This window comes from Anser anser (assembly GCF_964211835.1).
Source record: "Anser anser genome assembly, chromosome: 3".
Classification (NCBI taxonomy): Eukaryota; Metazoa; Chordata; class Aves; order Anseriformes; family Anatidae; genus Anser; species Anser anser.
This window is the reverse complement of record NC_139722.1, coordinates 60,321,667-60,346,624: the sequence shown is the minus strand read 5'-3', so window position 1 is coordinate 60,346,624 and position 24,958 is coordinate 60,321,667. Positions and strand designations below refer to the sequence as shown.

General features: G+C 38.3%; 1 protein-coding gene across 3 annotated transcripts in view; it reads right to left on the bottom strand.

The window, feature by feature from the left end:
• Nucleotides 1-9,853: 9,853 nt before the first annotated feature.
• The window catches only part of ENPP3 (ectonucleotide pyrophosphatase/phosphodiesterase 3), a 46,878-nt gene continuing 31,773 nt past the window's right edge, over nucleotides 9,854-24,958 (bottom strand). For all 3 annotated transcript variants that reach the window (XM_083830696.1, XM_083830695.1, XM_083830694.1), the window contains 9 exons: nucleotides 24,844-24,931; nucleotides 23,492-23,661; nucleotides 23,330-23,381; nucleotides 22,433-22,587; nucleotides 17,759-17,894; nucleotides 16,730-16,807; nucleotides 14,756-14,888; nucleotides 13,293-13,449; nucleotides 9,854-11,748 (listed from right to left, as the gene is read on the bottom strand). In XM_083830696.1, coding sequence (XP_083686822.1) covers nucleotides 11,575-11,748; nucleotides 13,293-13,449; nucleotides 14,756-14,888; nucleotides 16,730-16,807; nucleotides 17,759-17,894; nucleotides 22,433-22,587; nucleotides 23,330-23,381; nucleotides 23,492-23,661; nucleotides 24,844-24,931 — 1,143 coding nt within the window. In that variant the 3' untranslated portion in view covers nucleotides 9,854-11,574. The remainder of the gene's footprint in view (nucleotides 11,749-13,292; nucleotides 13,450-14,755; nucleotides 14,889-16,729; nucleotides 16,808-17,758; nucleotides 17,895-22,432; nucleotides 22,588-23,329; nucleotides 23,382-23,491; nucleotides 23,662-24,843; nucleotides 24,932-24,958) is intronic.

Sequence of the window (24,958 nt, the reverse complement as noted above, 5' to 3'; positions counted from 1 at the left end):
CAATGCCGTGCTTGATGCACCCCAGGATACAGTTGGCCCTCCTGGCTGCCAGGGCACACTGCTGGCTCATATTCAACTTGCTGTCAACCACAACCCCCAGATCCCTCTCTGCGGGGCTGCTCTCCAGCGTCTCATCGCCCAGTCTGTACGTATAGCCAGGGTTGCCCCGTCCCAGGTGCAGGACCCGGCACTTGCTTTTGTTAAACTCCATGTGGTTGGTGATCGCCCAGCTCTCCAATCTGTCCAGGTCTCTCTGCAAGGCCTTTCCACTCTCAGCCGAGTCCACGACTCTTCCAAGTTTCGTGTCATTGGCAAATTTGCTCAAAACACCTTCTAGTCCTACACCCAAATCATTTATAAAAACATTGAAGAGGACTGGCCCTAAAATGGAGCCTTGAGGTACCCCACTAGTGACCATCTGCCAGCCTGATGTGGCCCCATTTACCACAACCCTTTGAGCCCTGCCCATCAGCCAATTGCTCACCCATCGTATGATGTTTTTGTTTAGTTGTATGCTGGACATTTTGTCCAGTAGGATCCTATGGGAAACTGTGTCAAAAGCTTTGCTGAAGTCCAAAAAGATCACATCAGCTGGTTTCCCTTGATCGACTAGATGGGTGATCTTATCATAAAAGGAAATCAAATTTGTTAGGCAGGACCTACCCCTCATGAACCCATGTTGGCTGGGACCAATGACTGCATTGTCCCCCAGGTGCACTTCAATAACTTCAAGGATCATCTTCTCCGTAATTTTACCAGGCACTGACATGAGACTGACAGGCCTGTAATTGCTAGGGTCTTCTTTCTTGCCCTTCTTGAAAATTGGCACAACATTTGCCAGCTTCCAGTCTACTGGGACATCTCCAGATTCCCAAGATCATTGAAAAATAATTGAGAGAGGTCCCTTGATGACGTCAGCCAGCTCTTTAAGCACCCTGGGATGGATCCCATCCGGGCCATTGGACTTGTATGGATCCAGGTGGAGCAGCAAATCCTGCACAAATTCGGGGTCTGTTGGGAGTTTTTCATTCCCACTGTCATGGTCCTCCAGCTCAGGGCACCCTGGGTCCCGAAGCCCATCATCAGTGTTGAAGACACAGGTGAAGAAGGCATTAAATGTCTCTGCTTTGCCTATGTCATTGTCTGTGAGGAAACCTTCCCCATCAAGTAGCAGACCTATGTTTTCTTTGGTTCTCCTTTTTCTGTTCACATATCCAAAAAAACCTTTTTTATTGTCTCCCACAGACATGGCCAGCTTCAACTCTAGTTGGGCTTTGGCCTCACAAATTTTCTCCCTACAAACATGAACAGCATCCCTGTATTCCTTCATCTTTGCCTGACCCTCCTTCCAGCAGCCGTACACTTTCTTTTTTTGCCTAAGCTCCAGTAGAAGATCCCTGGTCATCCAGGCCGGCCTTCTGCCCCGCCTGCTTGACTTCCGATATTTTGGAATTGCCTGATCTTGTGCTTTTAGGAGGCAGTGCTTAAAGACTGACCAGCACTGATACAGTGCAGGGTATGGTTGGCTTTCTGGGCTGCAAGCACACGTTGCCGTCTTGCGTTGAGCTTGTTATCAAACAACACCTCCAGGTCCTTCTCCACAGGACTGCTCTCAGTCGTTCTCCATCCAGTCTGCATTTGTGCTTGGGATAAACACCAATGCACATGGAATGCCTCGTTTGTTTGAAAAGTGGTATGTAAAAGTTAAAAGCAATGCACAAATGACACTTTACAGTCAAAAAGCAGATGGATTATCAGAGACCAAGAGAAAATCATTGTTTTCTTCAGCTTAACCTCAAACCTCAATAAACAATCCAAAATGTCACACAGGAAAGTCCCTGAGCATAAACAATATACTGGTGTATCATGTCCCATGTATCATTTCTCATGTATCATTATCCCATGCTGTAGCTGTACAAAATGCTGTACAGCTTTGTCAGACAACAAGTAGACTGTGGATTCAGTGATTCATAAAACAGAAACCTTAGAACATCCAAAGTTTGTCAGTGTTATTTTTCTCTGCAGTGATGTTGCATTAATTACAGTATATAAACATATCATAGAAAACATAAGATCAATTCTTATGAAGAAATATAATCTTTCTCACAGCAGGTTTTATAAAGTTCCTGATGCATTCCAGAAATCAAACAGTTCAACAACTTCCCTTTGACCTTTATATCACTCATCAGTTGTGTTTCACTGGATGAGATTTTTCAAGCAATCCATCAGCAAATTTGTCAAACAATATTACAGCAATCTATTCATGCTCGTATTGGGTTGTTCATGACTAGAAAAGGGAACTTCCATAACTGCACTAACAGCATGTAACCAATTCTGCTTGCTACTTTGAAGTATACACAGATTGTCTTTTTACAAGACACAAAGATCTTTTATTCTATTTTTATTTCTATTTCTAGAAAGTTTTCACATTGCCTTTGTAGCACTTGGTAGCTTTTAATAATTAGAACATCTGTGAGTACCACTAACAACATTTCCATTGGATTATTCCTCTTCAACATTTTGCATGTGAGGAACATTTTAAAGAAAGTCTATATATACTTCTGTAACCCATATAGCTTTATAATATATCTCATACGATGGTGTTTACTTGTAAGTAATCACCAACAAGTCATTCAGATCAACAGAAACTTTTTCTCTAATGGTCTTTACATCAGTATACTATATTGAAATCAGTACCTCAGAGAACGGTTGTAATGACAGACACATTATCATAAAATGTCAAAGCTTTCTGTTGTTGAAAATGCTTATTCCTGGACTTCTTATAGCTCATCTTATTCCTTTGGCAGAAGCCATCCATTCTAATGACTGGATTTATCACTTTTACACTAAGCTCTCTTAAAGTCCTGAGTTACGAAAGCAGCATGTTTTCTGGTCTGAGAAAACATGGGGGGGCAGCAGTCAGAGTCCCAAAGACAGAACAGGGAGGTGGTTTACATGCTGGATTCATTCCAAATTAATTATTTAAGGAATATGGCTGGCACACGAACAGTTGGCCCAAATGCTGAGAGACAAATTGGAGAAAGGAATGGGAGCTTCTTTAACTGTAAGAGGTAACAACTGGAGAACACAAAGACCACATTGAGCCAAAGCTGCAGAACAGAAACATGATTGGGGCTAGGAAGAGAAGAAGATACACCTTGGAGTAATAAAGATGATGAGCAGAAACCATGGGAAAAAAAGTACAGATGATGCTGGACAGCAGATACAGCCAGTGAAACAGTATACAAAAGAAACTGCTGTGGTTGCATCTTATATCTAATGTGGATGGACTACAGAAAGGGGTCACTGTCCAGTCCTTCTGCCCTCCACAACCCACAGCCTCCTAGGAAAACATTACCACTTCTTTCTGAAAGATTCCCGCTCATCTCCCACCAGGCAGTGGCCTGTTTGCTGTCAGTCCATGTGACAGTGCCTTTAGGAATCGGGGTTACAGGCAATCAACTGCTGCCAAGCTGCCAGAAGCCTGTCTGATAATCCAGGCAGAGCCTGAAAGTTGTTGGCAACGTTTTATTTCATTTTAATTTATTTTATTTACTAAAATAAGTACTAGAACATATCATCTGCTTTTCCTAAGCATATGCAACTAAAATTATACGCTGCTCGTAAGATTAACTCACCACATAAACTGTGATCTAAATCATAACTGTGGAAAGGAAATGAGACAGGATTTCTCAGTCTGTGGAAAAAATTTGAGTAAGCAACAGCTTGAACTTACCTTTCCCATGAGACTGCAGTTAAGCTTTCAAAAATGCTAAGGAACAAAAGCTTGAATAATCCTAATAATCCATTTTTTCTTTTTTTCTTTTTTACATTCAGATGGCTTTTTTTTTTCTGCCCTTCTTCCTCCTTGTAACTGAAGACTGATTTGAAATGTTTAATGATGCTAGGGAAATATACAGCATCCATAATCTGAAATATATATATATATATGAACTGCTCAGATGCAAAGATGTGGACAATGTGCCTTAAGGAATTTTGGAAAAGAGGGTTGCAAACTAACCTCTTTGCAACCCGCTGCTGCATAAAAATGTGCTCCCAGATATAGAAAAGGCATCCGTTTGCCTAAAAGAGAGGAGAAATTTATAAGGAGAAATTAAGACCAACTGTGATTTCTGAAGCACTTTTGGAATACTTGGCTAATGGGAATATCCTTCAAATGTTCTTGAGAGGATAGAAATGGTATTCACAGATGTAGTTTTGGTAGTTAGACACAGATCTGTCAGCTTTTCTTTTGAAAACAAAAAGCAATGGAAAAAAAAAAACACAAAACAAAATATAACAGCTGAATAGATGGAAATTACATTCATTGGCTTGCCTGCAAAGCAAAAGGAACACTGCTTCACAAAATGTTTTTTCTCTGCCATTCCCCATCCACGCTCTTTCATTCCCTTGAGAGCTGAATACCATTCTCGAGATCTGAGAGGGATTTCTGTGTCATGCCCTGCATATATGAGAAGGAGAAGGACAGAAAGGCTGATAGTTCCTGTAGTTATTAGAAAAAGGTTTTGGTTGAACAAATTGAGGGCTTTTTATTTATAGCTGACTGACACAACTTCCATCTGTGCTAAGGGTTATACTTCTCATACAATAAAGTCTGGCATATCTGAAATGCAGGACCTCGAGAAAACTTTTATCCTGTACACAGTAAGTGAACAGGCCTATATTTGGCCACTAAGAAAATTTCATAAAAATAAATAAAATCCCTGGCTTTGGAAGGCGTCCTAAAAAGTACAATGATCAGTCTTGCAATTTTTGAGGCATTCCCATTGCTGGGTAGTCATGAGTGGTGTACTCTAAGGACTGATACTGGGCCTAATGCTGTTTGACATCTTTAATTACCTGAATATTGGAGGCAGAACATACCCTCAGCAAGTCTACAGATGACACAAAACTGGGATAGTCATGCTGCCATCCAGAGGGACCTTGACAGGCTGGAGAAATGGGCTGACACAAACCTCATGAAGTTCTACACAGAGAAGTACAAAGCTCTGCTCCAAGGGAGGAGCAACCCCAGGTACCAGCTCATGCTGGGGCAGACGATCTGGAATGCAGCTTCTCACTGGTGGTGGACGCTAAGTTTAATATGAGACAGCAGTGTGACCTTGGGACCAAAAAGGTCAACGGGCAACCTGGGCTGCATTAGGCGAAGTATTGCCAGCAGGTGGAGAGAGGAAATCCTTCCCCTCTCTCCAGCACTGGTGAGGCTGCCCCTGGAGTGCTGGGCTCCCCAGTATAAGAGAGATATGGGCATATAGGAGAGAATACAGTCATGAAGATAATCAAGGGCCTGGAGCCTCTCTCCTGTGAAAAAAAGCTGAGAGAGCTGGGACGGTTCAGCCTTGGAGAAGAGGAGGCTCAGGGAAGATCTCATCAATGTCTTACTGAAGGGAAGGTGTACAGAGAACAGAAACAGGCTCTCTTCTTTCATGCCCAGTGCCAGGACAAGAGACAAACTGAAATACAGGAAATTCAACTTAAACATGAGAAAAAGCTTTTGCTCTAAAGATGGAATTACTTGCCCAGAAAGGTTACAGAGTCTCCATCACTTGAGATATTCTGATACCTGATGGGACACAGACCTGAACAACCTGTTGTAGCTGACCTTGCTGTGGGCAGGGGGTTTGGACTGGATCCTCCACAGAGATGCCTTCCAGCCTCCACAGCTCTGGGAACCTCTGATTCCCCAGAGTGGCATATTTAGATCTGCTATGTTTGCAATGACCTAGAAAATGCATCAAATCTAACCTTCAAGTTACAAGTCTTTTCAGCTTTTTATTCCACCTTACCCTGTAAGTGGTCCTTACAGGCACTCAGACCCTCCTGAACCATTGTGCATGTCCTGCCTGGAACCTGCTGAGAAAAATTCAAGTTGTTAAGGGGTAGAATTAGGAAAAAAGCTGGGAAGTTTTGCTTTCAAGGGAACGAAAGAGCATTTGTTTAGAGTGCTCCCATCAAAGTGAGGACCTGAACCCATAGCTCATTTCTCTTTCAGCCACAAAGCCCTACAAGCAGTCATGAAAATGATTTAAAAGGCCTCGGTCATCTTTGTTGTACCTTGCATGCACAGCTGGAGTTGGTATTGTTGGTATGTGTCTGTTTGTGAACTGTTGATCCTGCTGAAGTCACAACGTAGCCAAAATTCACGTGTCCCACCATGAGGCTTATAAGAGTGATTTCTCAATTATCTCCCACTGTCATCATAACAGTAAACAACATCTGGTGTTGAGGCACGATCAGCCAGAGAAATGACTTCCTTACCACCAACTACCTACATGACTTCAGCCTCTTCTTTCTCCTGAAGGAAAGGCTGTGCCCGCCACGTGCTCAGAAGAGACCGGCCTGCCCCCCAGCTCATAGCAGGGCTCTCTGCAGTCCCTAGCGCTGTGCACACGCGTGTGCCAGGTGAGCTGTTCCCTGAGCTAACCAGCAATCTGACTCGGCAATCAGAGGCAAGCCAGAGACCAAACAAAGCTCAGCAAGTTTGCTTTTCCTTGGAGAGCCTCTGAAAATCAGGAGTCCTCTTCTTCCCACGCACATTTCTCTCGCATGGAGTAGGGCCTGGAGACCTGCCCTCCTTGCAGCTGGGCTCGGGAAGCATTTGCTCTCCTGCCAGCTTTAACCATCGCAGACAGAGCAGGCTGTGGCCAAGCTTCATTCCTTAATGGCTTCCTGGTCAGTGGGCAGTTTCTGATCTGGCACATCAGTTGCCATGTGTCCTTAATATACACCCAAAAGTAATTTGGATCCTTGGCAAAAGACACCCCCCAGCTTCATGTCTGGGTAATCCCAAACCTGAAGCTGCCCTAAATTGTAACCCTGACTGATCCCAACTCATGCTCCTCCCTTCACTTCTCATCCCTCTGAGGGCTGTCATGTTCTTTGATTTCTGCCCAAAGGGACTGAGAAGGATTCAGACTTTCTGCTATTTCCAGACTTTGGGAAGGAAAGTCATCCCAGCAATCTCCAGGGAAAAATATCTTTGGGAAAGGAAGCGTGGCTTGATCGAGAAGAGGCAGGCGCCTCCTCTTCTCCCAAGACATCAGCTCTGGATGCACAACATATTTACCTGACTCCTTATGGACAGCAATTCAACCACAGGCAGGGACTCTGCAATGCATAGAAACTGTACAGTTAGGATAGAAAACACAGCTGCACATTTTGAATATGAAAAATCCTGTTATCCTACGTGCAAACATTGCAGGATCACCATGGGAGGTGAAAATCAGCCCTATCTGTATCCATTGATCCTATTTTCCTAGAGGAAGAATGTCCAAGAAATGAGTCAAGAGTATTCTGTGCCAGTGTATTGGCACAGAATTCAATAGCAAGAGTGCTCTGTGCCATTTAAATGCCTGCACTCAACTTTGAAGGTAGCCTTCAGTGAGGTACTGACAAAAAGTTAGCAGCGTCTGTAATAAATATTAAAGGAGAAAAAAAAAATGTGTTTTTACATGGTGACAGTCTCTAAGGGTCAGGGCGTGGTGCAAGGGAAATGTGGTAGCACTTGTTAAACAAAAGTTCTTAGGCTTTTCCTTGCTCTGGCTGTAGGATTTTCTGGGGCAGGGTAAGCTGTGTTTCCCTCACCTGTTCTCTCCCATATAACCCTGCCTTGATGCAGGAACAAGACTAGCTATAGATAGTGCCAAATTTCTGTATTTACTTACAGATTTGGTTCTAATACTGAAAGAAGTCAACATAAGAAAGGGAAACAACCAAATCCACCTGAGCTCAGATTTTCAATGGCTTCAGGAGTGTTAAGTTTCTGTTTCAATAGTGGACAACGGAAAATCATGTTTTACAGAATTTATATTTTTAATTCTCACACATAAGGTGGCTATGAGAGCCAGGACTTATCTGTTTTTATAGTCAGCAGATTGATTTATATCTATTCCACTTCAGCTTGACACTTAGGTCTCCCAAAAATGGCAGAAAAACACAGAACCAAAGGTCTTGTCATTTTTGGAAAGTTATATGTACATCCCCTAGAAAAGAGGACAAGTTTTAACCTTTCAGAATCAACATTATTTCTTAGTTCTCACAACACTTTAGAGTGGTTATCAAAGGAGCAGAATGTTTGTAAGAGTAAAGTAAATATTTACTATATGCTGGTTTTATTATGTGTTATTGTCAATTTGTTGTACCTTGTACTGTTTCTGTGCTTGCATTGGTAAGCATTTCTGAGTTAAAAATATCAGTTGTATACATTCATTCTGTAGAACACTATTTTGTCCAGCTTCCCTATAGCGTGCCCTAAGAGCACGTCCTAAGTAGACTTCTGACAATGTTGCATTTAGTTTCACTGCCTGAAGTGCAATATGGAATATATCCCCCTTCTACTCTCTTTTATATATCAGAAATTTAATTATTTGATAATTTTAATGAAAGAAAAAAAAAGTATTCTTTGCATTTGTAACGCCTTCTAGAGTTGAGTAACACAACCAATGTTGAGAGTCTTGAAATGTAAGCAGCTGAAATGGTAAAAGTCAATTTTATTTGAATTAATACGTACATATTTATATTGTTCAAATGACTGTGTTAAAGTTTCTAGCTTTAGTGGCATATGAATACCGTTTGAGACATTTGAGGCAGCTCTTCATTCCCATCTCTATGCATATTGCAGAAGTTATTCTATTTCAAAAAGCAGAAGATCCATAAAAATATCTTAGGGAACTAATATAAAGTTCAGGCTATACCCTTACTGCTAATGCAACCCTATACATACAGTATTGAGTGTTTTCTTGTGAACTGGCAGAAGACTGTATTTAATAAATAAATAAATAACATTTCTACCTATGGATAAGGAATTACACTTTCAAATTTAAACAAAACGCCTGTGCAAACCTATGAACCTTTTAACAATTTAAGTTAAGGTCTCTAAAGCCTAAACACCAATGAATTTCCCTGGCACAAATCTCCAGGGTTGAAGATCTGCATTTTCTCCCATGTGCAGCTCTGATTATGTGATGCAAGGGGGTCAAACAGGGACAAATCCAACCCCTAATCATGATTCTATCAACATGATTTAAAGCTCTTTGAAGTCATTATGAGTCATAAAATCCAGATTTCTTATAATAATCAGTGTTGCACAGTACATCTATAAGTTTTCTAGAATCAAAGATTATTAATAGTAATCTAAAAACACTTGCTGATTTACTGGAAGAGTTTCAGACACGCTCACTGCTAGGTACCTATCTGAGGTTACAGGTTTGAGCACTTTTTGCGCTAGAGTTCATACTGAACGTATCAAGATGATATTTTGCCTACTTACTGTATTCTGAATTCCCCAGGCACAGAAATAAATGGGAGTATTCTAAAAATTATATGTTTACTGCAAGTGTCCTCTATAGTAATACGTATTATATATCATACATTATGTGCAAGAGAAGACTAAAAGTTCCCCCAACCTGTAATGCAGGCATTGGCTCACGTAACTGGGGAAGGGGAATTTTCCACCAAATCAGTCATAAATCCAGACATGTTGTAAATCAATTGATGACTGGGCTCCCTATTCCCTTCTACTTAGTGTGTGTGGAGGGGGGGAACAATTCCCATGTTTTTTCCTGTAAATCGCAAAGCATGCGACAGTTTCAAGGAGTTCTGTGAAACCACAAGATCAACTAACAGATGGATGTAACAGTCTTGGGGGAGAAGAAGAGGGAAAACAATACTGCCAGAAGCAATGTATAGCACCATTTATGTCACGGGGTGTGAGAGATGCTCTGTGTACTGCACACAGAAGCTGCACTGAGAAAGCTGGAGACCCTTGATCATGGAGAATACCAAGACGTCAGTGCCAGAGGAAGGATAAAGGGCTAAGAACCAAGTCCTTAAATAACTTTTTCAATTATTTATTCCTATGCAATCTCCCCCACCTTTATCTGTGAATGACCCATGACACTTGCAAACAGTAAGTAGTACGACAGTAGTACGACAGTAGAACAGTAGGGGAAATAAACCCAACCCTGGCAAAAACACTTTCAAATTTGCTTTTTTAGAATAACTGCAATTTCAGACTCCATTCACACAAAAGTTTGTTTAAAACCCATACATGTGATCCAGATCCTCTTGTGTTAGATGCTACACAATACTGAATGAGAAATACATTTTTGTCAGCCTGAGAGGCAGGGATGTTCATACAGAAGGGGCAACGTATATCAGCAGGGTGAGGTGGGCTGGGTTTGGGGAAGGAGGCGAGGGGTGGTAGACATTTGGATAAAGAGGAATTACAAATAAGTTTGTGAAGGAGGACGGTGAATTAATTTTGCAGCTATTTAAGTCTAGGACCTGCCATGTGTGGTACGTTGGTCCCACATCTTGATGTGTGATAAATATTGCTAAACTATGCTTGGAGTATACATGAATAAACAGCTCACCTAAGATGTGGAAAAGTATTTTTTTCTACAAGTTTTTAAGACTTCTTTTTAAAGAGATATCTTCTTCAGTCTACAATTAGTTAAAAATTGAAACACTCTAACATGTTTCTTCAAAATTCCCCACTGTGCCTACAAACAAGACAAATGGTCAATTATCTTCTGTTATTCATACCTGTATTTAATAGCACTTTTAGTGGAGAAAATCAGCTCAACACAATTAACACATAGCATTTCTGTAATAGCAGAATTGGGGAATTTCCACTGCCTTGTCCTACTGCCCTGCTCACAGCAGTAATTTGTGTACAGCACAGTTTGATAGATTTTTTGTGTATAAAGTCACTACGGAAGGTAACACTGACCATTTTTTGCATGTTACCACTAATTTCATCCTCTAATCTCAGGTTTAACTTTAAAAATAAACACAAATATTTTGGTGTTGCCAGACATTTGTGAAACATTGCAAATACAGGTAAATATCCTGACAAAATCCTTCTGGCCATAGTGCTACTTTCACCTCTTCTTGTTCAGAATGCTTTAAGGTTTCTGAAGGGTACAGAATACAGATTACTCATTGACTCTAATTTCACTTCAGTTGTTACTAGTATAATGAATTAACTCAAGTGGAAAAGACAATGGATGGTCATAGAAGACAAGTCCACTATATACAGACTCTATGTGAGTCTGAATGTCTTTTTAAGTACATAGCAGTTTCCATGTGAATTGGATGAGAAAGAGGAATTCAGAACATTCCAGGGTATTAGATAACCTTAACCTCACTGATAAACACAAGGGAAAAAGCACACGCACTCCTCTCAAACTGTTTCTCTTCCCAGCTCCATTGCAGAAAGTTTCTATACAGCTTACAGTTCTGGGTTTTCTACTATGAAACATGTTCCTGTTACAGGTTTTGTTTGTTTGTTTGTTTGTTTTTCCCCAAACCATTTGCATTAAAATATTCTCAATTTAGAAAATTGGCTTAGCAATGACAATTTAAGTAAATTAAGATAATTTTTATTCAGTTCATACAAAACACTTGACTGAAGAACAGGAATCTGAAAACAAAAGTAGCTGTGTAGTGTGTCTTTTCTTAATGAGGAGCTGCAGCCGTGTTTCCTGCATAATTTAGCAAGGAAATCACTTTGATTTTCTTTCTTCCAAATACCACTTTTTAAACGCAAAGTCAGTTAATTTCAGTCTCAAATGTTGGCAAATACGTCTTTAGCTGTAAGATCTCAGAGACAGATTCCTGTCTTTCCTGGTAAAAGTCAAGCCCAGTTAGCAGTTCCACATCACGAACACGTGCCGAATGAGCCTGAACTCTTTCTTCAACCCATTCAGAAGGCAACCTGTTTTCCTGCCAAAACAAACAAGAACAATGTTCCAGCACTGGTCATTGTCTAACACAACCACCACACAAGAGAGTGCCTTTTATGGCATTAAAGGCCTTCAGTTTGTAAAACGTTTTTCAGGTTTTCCTAGACATCTTTGCAGCCTTGCTTTTACAGATCTCGCTTACATAGAGGCAAAGGGATGTCCCCTCTCACCACTTCCAAAGTAACAAAGAAGCAAAATTATGCTGAAATGGCAAATTTGGCTTTTAACTACAAAGTACATGTGAGTATTATTTTAAACAACCAAGTCAGGATAGTTTTAGTTACTGTACAAATTAATTACAGTACTCAGGCTAGCCAAAAAACAGGTATATGAGAACCTGAACAAAGTCTTTACAGCAGCTTAGCCTTGATTGTTGGACAGCAATAATAATTGCTAGATAGACAGGGAAAAAATGGAAATATAAGCTCTAATCAACGCAATATAAGCACAATCAAATATGCTGAATTATTTACCTACAAAGTTTTTATGCAAACAGATGATAATTTGCTTTTCTGTTACCAATATCATCTTCTGACACAATTGTTCACAGTACACAATGAAAAATATGGAGTGCAATGATATTGAGTTTTTTTTGCTAAACTTTAGAAACAACAGATTAATTGCTAGAGTATAAAGGCTAATTCATAAAGATTATTTATTTTGTGCATTTGGTCAACTCTGAGATGACAACACAGAAGTGGAGATACCCAAGTTCTTTCTAAGCAATAAGCTTGTACCCATCTGGGTTTATGAGTTCAAAATCACTAACTAAATAAATACAATTAAATTGCTTTGAAGTCTAGTTCAAGTCTGTACAGCTATACTTTTGTGTGGGAAGACTAACACAGACACTGAGCTAAGGAACCTTCTGCATCCCAGGGCTTATGGAATAGATATATTCCAATAATTGGTTCAGCAATACAAGTTATACTCCACTAATTTATTTTCAGTTTGCTACAAAATGTGAGATTTGCACTCTTAGTGGAAAGCATATGTCTTCTTTAATTATAGTATGTATTTCTGATTGTTAACTGTGAATTTCAACTGCAGAATGATCCATCTAAATGCCTGCTGTCTAATTTCTAACAAACATGGAACAAAGGACTGAAGGAATTCCTCTGGCTACACTGAAGGGAGTAATATTCCAAGACCTCTGATACCTCCAGAGTAAGTTTATCCTGCAGCCTTCCATACAGATATTTCATCAAACTTGTTTGTTCTGCTGTTCTCAGCCCTTCTCACTCACCTGTCAGGTGACAGTATTTCCAAGTCCTCTTATCAAACCCTCATTTATTCTTCTCGCTTGCTTCCAATCAGCTGGTTTGTTTCCTGCTGCTTCTCCTGGAGCTTCTTGCTCTCCTAGTCTTCATTATCTCTCAACTCATGCTCAGCTAACTGGGAATGAATTTACCTAAATACTGGTCTAAATACCTTAGACATCTAATGATTCTCCAGATAACTGTATCACACAGGGAATCAGTTCACAAAGCTTATTTGCACATGGAAACATAAAACTATACTTACAGCACAGCTTTCAGTGTTGTCAGGTTGATGAGGAATGATAAAAGACAGAGCATCCAAAGAACCTGTACAGTTCAGGGGAGTATAGGATTTGTTCTTGCAGCTAGTCAGAACCACAAAGTAATGGGTTGGGATAGGGATTTGTGTGTTGTTTACATGCCTATAAAACAAACATTAGTTAAGGGACTTATCTAGATATCAACTGTAAAAACCATTGATACCACTAGTATTTTATAGAATTCATCTCAGTACAGATCTTTCACTGTTATGTGACTTCTACTTTTCTTATGATTAAAATAAACAGCTTGGGGGATTCATAGTCAGAATGATGAATTGTGGCTATATGCCACCAGTTTAGGATACCTAATTCAAAATGTCTTTTCCTCCATTTACTGGTTATTCTGTTAGCATGGCCACTTCCGTATATAAACTTATGAGGAGCTTCCCAAATTTGCTGTATTTCTTCAAAATTTAACCAAACACCACCAGTGAAATCATTGTTCTGCTTACTATGACTGAATAGCATGCTGAATGGAACATGCTTGTTCAAAACTGTAGACAAAATTATGTGGTCGACTGTGTATTACGGCATTCTGCTTGGAAGGAAGTTCCAGTCTCTCCTCCCTTCCACCCTCCTACTTCGCGGCAGGGTTGATTTTCCCATTCTCAAACCATTTTTGACAGATGTGGTATTAAGTCTAGCCTTGAATAAAACATCTCCAAAGACAGATTCAGCAGTACAGATTTCCAAGCATTTTTCTACTACGTAAGTGTCCTTACTGTCAAAAGGTATTTTCCCTATATTTGGAACAACCCAAGTTGTTTGCATATTCTGTTTTGGGTTATTTTGTGTGTTTGTTTGGTTTGGTTTTTGTTCTTTTCCCTTCTACTTTCACTACTCCCTAGTAAAACTTGGTCTTTATCTTTTACAGAATTCTGTTTTATGAAAGCCAAGAGTACCTCTCAGGAATGTTACACGTTACATACCCAGCTACATGAATGCATTGAACATGCAAAACTGGTCTTTGCTAAAACACAGTTTGAGAAAACAGGGAGAAACAACAAATAGCTGAGTGGGCACAAACATAGAAGCAAGAAAACTGCACTTAAGCACATCCTCCATATATTTAGATGTCATATATTCTTCCAGTATTTCCACTACAGAGGACAAAAAGTCTAAGCATAAACTTAGGAAGTAAATTACTGCTCTGTATCTGTGCATATGTACATAGTTACATATGTAACTGCAAAGCCTTTTTCTCTTTACTGGAACTTCAATTTCTACAGTATTGTACCTGCTTACAAGAGAATTTGCCACTGCATGAGCAACAGTGGATGTATCATTAGAAGGGGAAGACTCAGTTCTCCTTGACACTTGTTTTTTTCATTCTCTCTGAAAAAAAGGCTTGTTTGGAGACAGTGGGAAATAGTCCAGAGTTTGACCTTTGGCTTTTCTGTATACTTACTGTGTAATTTCATCAACAGTGTCAACATGGCCATCATAATTGTAATCAAACACTGGTCCACTGACAACATTTACTCCGTTCCTTTCTCTAGCATACTTCTGAAGAAGCACATTATGGAAATAGTCCCATATGTCTGCAATTAAAAAAAAAATTACAAGCAGATTTAACTTTAAATTGGGGTTATTTCTGCACTAAAGAAGAACACCTTGCCTTTTCTTTTTTTTTGTTATAGATAGATAAGAAAAAAAATCCAAACTAAACTGCCCATAAAATCAACTCTTGACACACAATTTGGATTTCATCAGAAAGTACAGGCTGTCACTCACTGTTCAGGGTAATAGTAAATGCTATTACGCCTCTTGCAAGCTCCATTGTACTACTGGAGACAATGCATTCATTATCAATTTGAAGACAAAGGTACAATTATAAAGCTGAAAGGCCATTTATTTCTGGCCTATCTGCTAGCACCCAAAACTGTGCCAATTAGTAGAATCCAAGACAATGGCTTTGAGAAAGGAATATTTACCACCTGAGAGTTAGCCTAACTCTGCAGAACTCATGTGAAATATCACTAGGCAATTTGTCTTATTTCACAAATGTTATTTGAGCAAATATAATTTGTAGATTACAATCTACTAAGACTATTTGAATATTTGCAGTTATCAAGGAAAAAAAAAAAGAAATCATGGGTTTGGAGGGCTGGGAGGTACCCCCTATAGATTTATTCTTGTTTATGGCCTATAGTAACTTCCTGTAAGTTTAAATCTCTTGTACAGTTTTCCTTGGAACACTGGATTTTCCATAATGTCTTTGATTTACTTGGAAGATTAAAGCCACTTAGGTTTTCTGGATCTCTATTTTTTATATGATTTGTGAATGAATAAATGATGTCTGAATGTATTAGAAAAGTAGTTACATCATAGAATCATAGAATGATTTGGATTGGAAGGGACCTCAAAGGCCATCTAGTTACAACCCCCTGCCATAGGCAGGGACACCTTCCACTAGACCAGGTTGCTCAAAGGCCCATCCAACCTGGCCCTGAACACTTCCAAGGATGGAAGACTCGTTCTAATACTTCCATGTTCTTCTTGTGCTGGGGGCCCCAGAGCTGAACGCAGTGCTCCAGGTGGGGTCTCACAAGAGCAGAGCAGAGAGGCAGAATCACCTCCCTCAACCTGCTGACCACACTGCTAATTGATGCAGCCCAGGACACGGTTGGCTTTCTGGGCTGCAAGCACACATTGCCGGCTCATGTCAAGCTTCTCATCCACCACCTCCTCCTTGTCCCTCTCCTCAGGGCTGCTCTCAATCCATTCTCTGCCCAGCCTGTATTTGTGCTTGGGATTGGCCTGGCCTCAGCCCAGATCATTACTTTTACTTCAGTAATTTCTCTTTCTATTCTTTGTCTATGAGAATGAGCATAAGCCTAAAAGTAAAACAGGACAACAGGCATTTGTATAAATTCTAATCAATGATTATAAACAAATGCAAGTCAAGTTGGTTGGAAAGGGTTAATGTAGCTTACTGTACTTGTATAACAGAAATATCTGCCTGAAAGAAATATTCTACAGTATCTGGTTTGAGGTTCTGTTTGATGAAACATCAGGTATCAGGGCATTGTTTACAAACTTTGTCCTGTCTTCCCTTGAGACCTTGCAAAAGAAAAGAAAATGTGCCATTTTCCTTCAACTCGAGCTTTTCCCCATGGGGATATTGTTCCACAAGTTCCATAGCTAGTACTTCATGTTATGTACACTTAAGCAGATGGCTATACACATTAAAAAATTAGTTCGTGTAAGTGTATTGTAATTTCATACATCTATTTTTAAAAAGATTTAAATATATTTGCATGAGATCTGGATATACTGAAGGCCATGACTTAATGCTTTTAAGTCCTTGTCATAGCTATATCAAATCCACAATGTTAATTACAGAAAATTAATCAAAAATAATCAAAATCTTGGATCCTACCTCTGAAGGCTCCATACATGGGAACAATATTGCTGGTGAGTAAGGCATCATACTGTTCAAGAACAGATGAACTGAAGTCTATATAAAAGAACAAAGTATATATTAATGAAATGGTATACAAAGACCTATTTGATACATGCGTCACTATAAATTTCAGGTACATGTAATTAAATCACTTTACATTTCTTAACATTTAAATTTTCTGCTACTCCACAGAAGTCAGAACACAACACATGAAGCCATATACAGACACAGTTATGTCTGAACTATATTGGGCTAGATAGAAAGTTTCTGTCATAATTACATCAAATACCAATGACAGTTTTGTGGTTTTTTTCCACATGTAATATCTCAGAGAATAATTTTAATTTATTTGTTCACGGAGTAGACTGGAAAGGAACTATTAGAGCATAAAGTCACTGTATTTATCACCTATTGTAATTTCCAGGCTATTCCGCTTTCATGAGATGTGTTTTCTTTTGATTTCATCTCTCTATGAAGCAAGTTCCCCAGAAAGAAAGTATCTTCCAAAGTATATTAAATTGTGTGGTACCTTTGTGATATGATTAAAAAGGCTCTGTGCCTATCTGATTCCTATCCATTTGTAACTGAAGCTGATATTTGAGCATCAGTGCATGATCCTCCTCCAAAACTAATATCTCCAAATTTGTTTCTACAACCTGTTCAATACAGTCATTACCAAATTTGTCAATAGAAAATGAATTTTCATACAGAGGAATAGGGGGAGCTCTTCACTCAAATCCTTTTACATCTTTCTGACCAGTTTTCATCACATTCAAGTTATTCCATTTTCTAAAGAAAAACGTAAATGTTCTAAGCTGAAAATATTTAGATACAAGTAGCAGTTGTCCGGTTTTTGGTCAGTCTACAAACACTGGAAACCTTTTTCTGCCCAACATGCAGATCCAAAGAAGTTTGTTTTGGTGTTTGGGTATATGTTTAAACATAAACCCACATCCAGCTGATTAAGACTTTCTATGCTCCAGCTATAAAAAGAATCATGCTCACTGGGAGGATAGAGGAAACCGTATGTCAAGTTCAGCCCTTCTGGGTAGTCGGAACAATTTTGGCTATGAGCAACAGGGATTCTAACATCAGCCCGCAGACAGTCTGAAACAGTGGGAGGAAGAGAAGATGTGCTTTCCTGTGAAAAGGGAAAAAAAAGTATTACACCCACGGCTGTGGCTAACATAATGCTCTGTATGTTTTTAACTTTCTAGAATGTTCTTCATTGAATTTTCTCCTGTTTTCATAGTGAATCAGGCCAATGCAAGTAATGGACACTGATGCTCTCTGCCAAGTGTTTTTCCTCTACTTCTGTTTGTAGGTAATTCAGTGAAATCCTTATGCAGCATAAGGATTAAAACTGTATTAGCAAAAATAAGGTTATACCTTAGGCAAAAACAGGTGACAACTTTGTCTCATTCATCCCTTTTACAAATTTCTGGAAACACAAACATGATTTCACATCCTCCTGCAAACCAGTTTATATATAAAGATGCCAATAACACCATACCTTAGCATCTGAGAATACTGTCTCAATAATAACAGTCTGTGCCTTTGAAGAGTGAAAGCTAAATAAATTCAGGGTAAATTCAGCACATTTTACTGGCTAGCTTCACTAACTTCAACTGACTAATGTTAGCATACACACTAGTTAATATCTGGCCAAAAGTGATTCTGATTAGTGTAATTGTTTCTGTAGCCTTATATTATACAATAGCATTAAATAAAACATGAGAATGTGTATTTCTGTATTTAACTACACTTTCTTTTTTCATACTTATTTACGCGTTATTTATTTTCATTTTGGTAAGAAGGGAACACATTTAATTTTTACACCTTTACATGAAGAAGTTAAACATCTAAATTGAATTTTAGCACACTGTAGATTTTGATTGGTTTAAACCAAGCAGAAAAAAAAAATAAAAATAAAGAAGTGGAAAGTTCCTCTCATGCCTCTTCACACTTCTTGATTTAATTTCTTTACTTACTTTCATGTGAATTTCTAAAGATGCTCATATCACAGTCAGGTAATATATTAATGGAAAATACATATACGGCATGCAATGAAATACAAAATACAAAAGGCTGTTTTTGCCATTGAGAAGATAAACTGTCCTTGTTAAGCAAATGTAAATCCCAATACAAAACTGACACCCAATTCACTTCTGTAATTTGTCCTTTCTAGTGTTGAAATCAATCAGGCAGGGTTAACAGATCAGGTTCACTCTGAAGAAACTAACTTAATAATTAAGCTGTGATATTCAACAACAACTTTGATTTCTCCATGGTCCCTGAAAGAAAATATGAATCAAAGTAACAAGGGACAGAGTAAACATGCCAAGGACCGTCCTGAACAGAACTTCATTTTAATTCTCATTAAATATAGGGGTTACACCTATGTTATCCAAATACAGCAATGAATCTATGTTCAGACCTATATCATGATGTTGGGTTTTCAAGACCATTCATGTTTTCTCCAGCCTGAAGCCATAAGAATATCCCCCAACTCTTCCCTTATTATCTTATGTTACTATCTATACAATATGAGCTGCAATACAGGTGCCATGGCAGGAAGACAGTGGTTTAGAGCTGTCTCATGTATGTACTACATCCTGTATTTTCTGAAACACTCTCGTACATTCAGGAGATGAAAGCTGCTCATGGCTGTTTACATTGGGCAACACAGGAGAAAATTTAACTGAAGAAATGAGAATTCATAATGAACATCATATGAACTCTCAAAATATTGAAAAAGCAACCACTCAAGAATATTTCAGCTTGCTTTTTCAAAGATCTACAAGTCAGGTGGTAAATAATATCTAAAGCTGCCAAGAGATGAGAATGGCTACATATGTCACCTTTTAGTTCAATGAGATCAACAGTTAGTGAAACCCAAGATTGCAAGCCTTATTTCTGATGCTCTATAAACTAATATACTCACTCTACCACCTCTCCATTCCTCTTCCTCAAAAGAGAGAAATTAGTTCTTTTTAAATAGGTAGTCTTTCAATAAGAATAGAAAGATTCTCAAAGAAGCTGTTGGAAGGGCTGATTTATTAAGAAATGAGGTCTTGACACTGACAACCATCTTCTCAAAACTTCAGAATCAGGCCAGGTTTAGCTGTTTGGCTCCTTGTCTTTAAGTTCAAAGAACCATAATGCCTCGTGAAGAATGCAGTTACAACTGTAAAAAATAGCTTTGCCTACCACACCATGCATTACCTTTTCTGATGCAGATTTTTGTCTTTTGACTAGTTCGTAATTAACATTGAGAAGCATGAGATATTTGCATTACATGACAGACTTGAGCATCTGCTGTGGTCTGACATGTCAACTTCAGCCACTTCCAGGAATCTTTTTTCGGTAATCAAGAAGAAAAAATGCCAAACCACACAAAACAAAACTTCCATTATCCCAGTGCACTGAGCTGTAGTTCCAAAAAACTCAGTGACTTAGACATGCATCATTGCAGTTTTCATCATAAAATAGATTAGATTATTATATATTTTAATACATTTTTATAGTAAACTTAAAAATTCTTACACATAATTTTCTTTGACCTCAAAAAATGCTCCAGATTCCTACGCAGAAAACCTCTTGAAAGCTCAGAATGGCAAATAAAACTGCAGTTCCACTGTAAAAAGTGAATTCACTTTTATATACAGCAAAGATATTATATACAAAGAGTTTATATACAGCAAAGACATTCTACATTCCGTAGGTGTCTGCGGCCAGATGGAGGGGCTATCTTTCTGCAGGTAAAATCTGCCTTCTTCCCAGGCAGATAAGTATAAAGCCTCAAAAAAAAATATATCCTTCAATCTTTTTTTTTTTTTTTTGACTAAGAATACTAGGCAACCTGAAGTCTGACATCATTTATTTAAGATCTGTAACTATATATTATCCATGACATCCCTGATTCTGTATCAAGTGCAAGTGTGCAAGTGTGCTGGCTTCATCAGCCAGCCCAGTTTCAAAACTTCTAAATCACACAAAACCAGCAGAACTTCAGCCTGTACCACTTGTTTTATGGTTTTAACCCTTCTTTATAGCTATCTACTGTCAAAAAATACCCCACCTTGCAAATTGTATAAATCTCTGCACAGGCTTTATTGAAAACATAAATAATGTAAGAGACATTAAAATTAGGTAGAAATTGCAGTCTTCTGCCATTCCCATGTATTGTAGCCAAAGCTTACAGTCAAAGGTAGTGGCTGTAGCCTTCTGTCCTTCCACTGCTGTCATAACTTGCAAAGCTTTTCCTCAAGTGTTACATGTTGTAATTAAACTAAAATTGTGATGTCAGCTTACTGTGGAAGGTATGTTAGTAATTGAGCTGACTTTTAAACTTACAACCTTTCACCATTGTGCTTCCGAGAGCATTAGAGAGAAAATTTCTTCTTTCCTATTCTTTCTATAGGAAACGTACGTCATTGTATTTGTCTGCTGTGAGCTATACACTTTAATACTTCTGTCTTAATCATTCACTGCTTCCCACAACGTTGCATAAATCACCACCAGAAACTCCCACACATATGTATTTGTGTTGACTTAGATGTTACATTGGGCAAAAACTTTTCCAACTGAGAATTTGGTTTTCAACAAAAGAAAATGGCTGAAAAGTAACTTGATTTTTCGAGCTTTTTGCTGCTGTTGTTGAAATATTAAAAAGACCTCAACTCTGGTGGGATTTTGTAATTAAGCAAATTCACAAAAAAAAATCTGCCCACAATTAACTGGTTTTCAGTATGGTAATGCACTTTCATACCAGGCTATAAGAGCAAATCATCAAAAACAATGAAGTAAAAATAATCTTTGTTGAAATTGACATTTTTTTCACTAGGTTTTAAACCTTGTTAGGGTTGGATTTATGATCTTCCACCCAGATTATGAACAATTAGTATAAAGCATAGAGTAAAACTTTCTGAAATGCAAACATTCTAGCAGCATATATTTGTTTAAAATTATTTCCCCATATGCGTACAGATAAAATAAGAAATCACGTAGATATCATTAACACAGTTCTCTTGAGAGAGAAAATAAAGGTTGAAGTGTAAAAGTTGTTTCCTCGTGGCAACTTAGAAAAAGGGTCAAATTATACAGTGGATTAAGCTCATGAATGTCCACTAGCTTACAGACCCTGGGAACTCAGATTTTTCTAGGGTTGCATACCCTTGAACTCTCAGAGTTTCATTCAGATGTAATGATATTTCATAAATTATAGAATGTAATAGAAAACAAATAGGCAAAACATATCATGCATTAGTACAAATTGTCTTGCAGAGTTGTATAAAGGTTTGTTAATAGGATAAAGACTATGATAATCATTGAAAAACTTAAAAGTTTCTGTTTTGGAAATCACAGACCACTTTTGCTCAGGAATTGACAGGCAAGTTGGAGTAACCTTCACACTTTCTCTCTTTTAAAGAACTGGCTTAATGGAACGAACTTCTTTTATATCTTGTGTCCCTAACATATGGCCATTCCCACTTATTTAAACATATTTTTAGATATTTAAAATTTGACAGATATCATTGATACTTTTTCCTTTTCAGAAATAAAGGCCTTGGTCACATAATATCCACCAGTCCTTAACCAGAATTCCTAATGAATGAACAACATTTTCAGTCCAGTGTATTAAACATTTAAGAATGATACAAATGTTTGATAACTTACAGGCTTATTCACGGTGTATGCAGTCCACAGTGGCATCCAGATATCATGGCTGTATCCACTCACATACTGATAATGGGGAAGGAGGCAATAAATGCTGTTTTTCTGAAGAACTTTGGGTCTCCCATATGGCAAATGGTATGAGGTTGCATTCTTTACTATAATTTAAGAAAAAATGATTGATTCATTCTCCTATAACATTTCTGATGACACAAAGGTTTAAGCCAGCAGAGAAAAAACACAAAGCAAAGTGTAAATTAAAGCATTAATAAATACAGACAGAACTGACAACAAACATAAGCATGTATTTCTTTAAGCTATTAGCTTCTAAGTGGAATAACGAAACGTAGAAAACAGTTTTAATTTTGTTTAACGTAGAGGGGTCAACATGATATGACATCAGACATGCAAATTCTCATTTCTTTGCAATTTCATATGAATATAAATCTTTTGAATTCATCTTACCAGTGGAAAGAGAGCTATTAGGCTAGCAAACATTGAAATGCTTCGTAAAATTTCCAGAAATCTCACAGAAAAACATGGTAGCATGAGAATTTTTATCAAAGATAAACATATGGTTGCAAGGTGGCAAAAAACAGATATGTCATATGGTTCAGAAGTACTCAGGCTTTCCACTGAAAACTGTGTGGTTTTTCTCAAGATTTTAATGGGATTCAGATCTAGTTCTTCTGCATAAATGTCACTACAAAAGTATCAATTAGTATCTTTTAAGGAAATGCAAAGAAACAAGAAAAAAAGTTATGCTTCTGACTTGGCTCTCCTACTTCACTTCAAATTGCAATTAACATTGCAAAAATTCCCACTGAAACCAAAAACTTAAAATATAAAACAGGCATAGATTTAAAAATATTGATGTCCCTTTCATTTCTGTCTACTTACTTTCATCTGTGGTGAGATTTAACCTCATGTTTATTACTGAAGAATTTGTGATCTGTAAAATATCAGAGAATCCTTCAGAATGAATCAAGCATTTAGAAAAATCAAAGAAATGAGAACACTCTTGAAAAAGATGATTGAAAGATTCCAAAAGTTCCTACTTACACTATTGCATGTGCATCCCAATTCATCTGCAGGAGTCAGACTGGAAACTGGACATGATAAAGGAGATGACTCCTCCTTTGCATGTGAAGGATTGTAAAAAGGATTTTTTAACAGGTGGTTTAAGCTGCCGTGTGTTCCGTTGTTTGGTGCTGGTGTAATACGTAGCAGATCTGTTGGAAATTTTGAAATTTTAAATCATTTGTAAAGCTATTTTAAGACTAGAATAGCATTTTAAATAGACTCTCTTTCCACTGCTATGCATTTTCTGTCAATTTTTTTCTAAATGTAGAACCAACAGGTTATTCAATTATTTAAACTTTATTGCAATTTTCCAGGTACAAAGGTTCATTGATATCTTCTTCAAGATTTGTTAATCTATGTACTTGAGTACTGTTCATGCAGTTTTATACATTGCCATAACATTCCTGAGATTAAATGATTTTATGCAGAGTACAAACTTGTTTGCAAGTCACAAAATCAAAGAACCGTTGAGGTTGGAAGGGCCCTCTGAAGATCACCTAGTCCAACCCCCCTGCTAACAGGATCACCTAGAGCAAATTGCGCAGGATGGCATCCAGGCGTGTTTTGAATATCTCCAGAGAAGGAGACTTCACAGCCTCTCTGGGCAACCTGCGCCAGTGCTCTCTCACCCTCACAGTAAAGAAGTGCCCTCTCATATTCAGATAGAACTTCCTGTGCTTCCCGCTGCCTCTCATCCCGTCTCTGGGCACAACTGAAAAGGGTCTGGTTCCATCCTCTTGAGACCCTCCCTTCAGATATTTATACACATTGATGAGATCTCCCCTCAGTCTTCTCTTTTCCAGGCTTAACAGGCCCAGCTCTCTCAGTCTGTCCTCATACAACAGCTGCTCCAGACCCCTAATCATCTTAGTAGCCCTCCTCTGGACTCACTTCAGTAAGCATACTAGTTGATTGCATTTTTGTGTGATCCTTTAATCCTTATTTTCTGAGGAACATACTTCCTAATTGCTTAATGTCGTGGCTGCAATGGTTCATCTGAAGCTATGAGCAAGAGTTGTAACTGTCTCTAAAAGGTTCTTATCCCCAAATGATTCCACAGACACCACTTCAACAGCAAGCCCACATGGCAAGAGCACTTCTCCATGGTTCTTTAGTGGACTTCTTTTGCAGTCAGAAACAACCTCCAAAGCAAAGTAATTTCTGGCAGTTAATCTTTCAGCACCATATAGGAAGCAAAACATCATGGCTTCCATATTGTATGTGAAAAAAAATAGCTTCTGAATGAATTCACCAAACTTTTTCTTTCACAACACTGGCATTTGAAAGCACTGCTGGTTTATCATCTTAAGTACTAGATTGTTTCTACTCACCACACATAAGGTTGTAAACCTCGATGTTTTCAAAAGCATCCACTTCTGTTTTTTCTTTAAAACTTGGGCCATATCCTAGGAATATAGCCTAGATTGGAAAACAAAAAAAATGCTA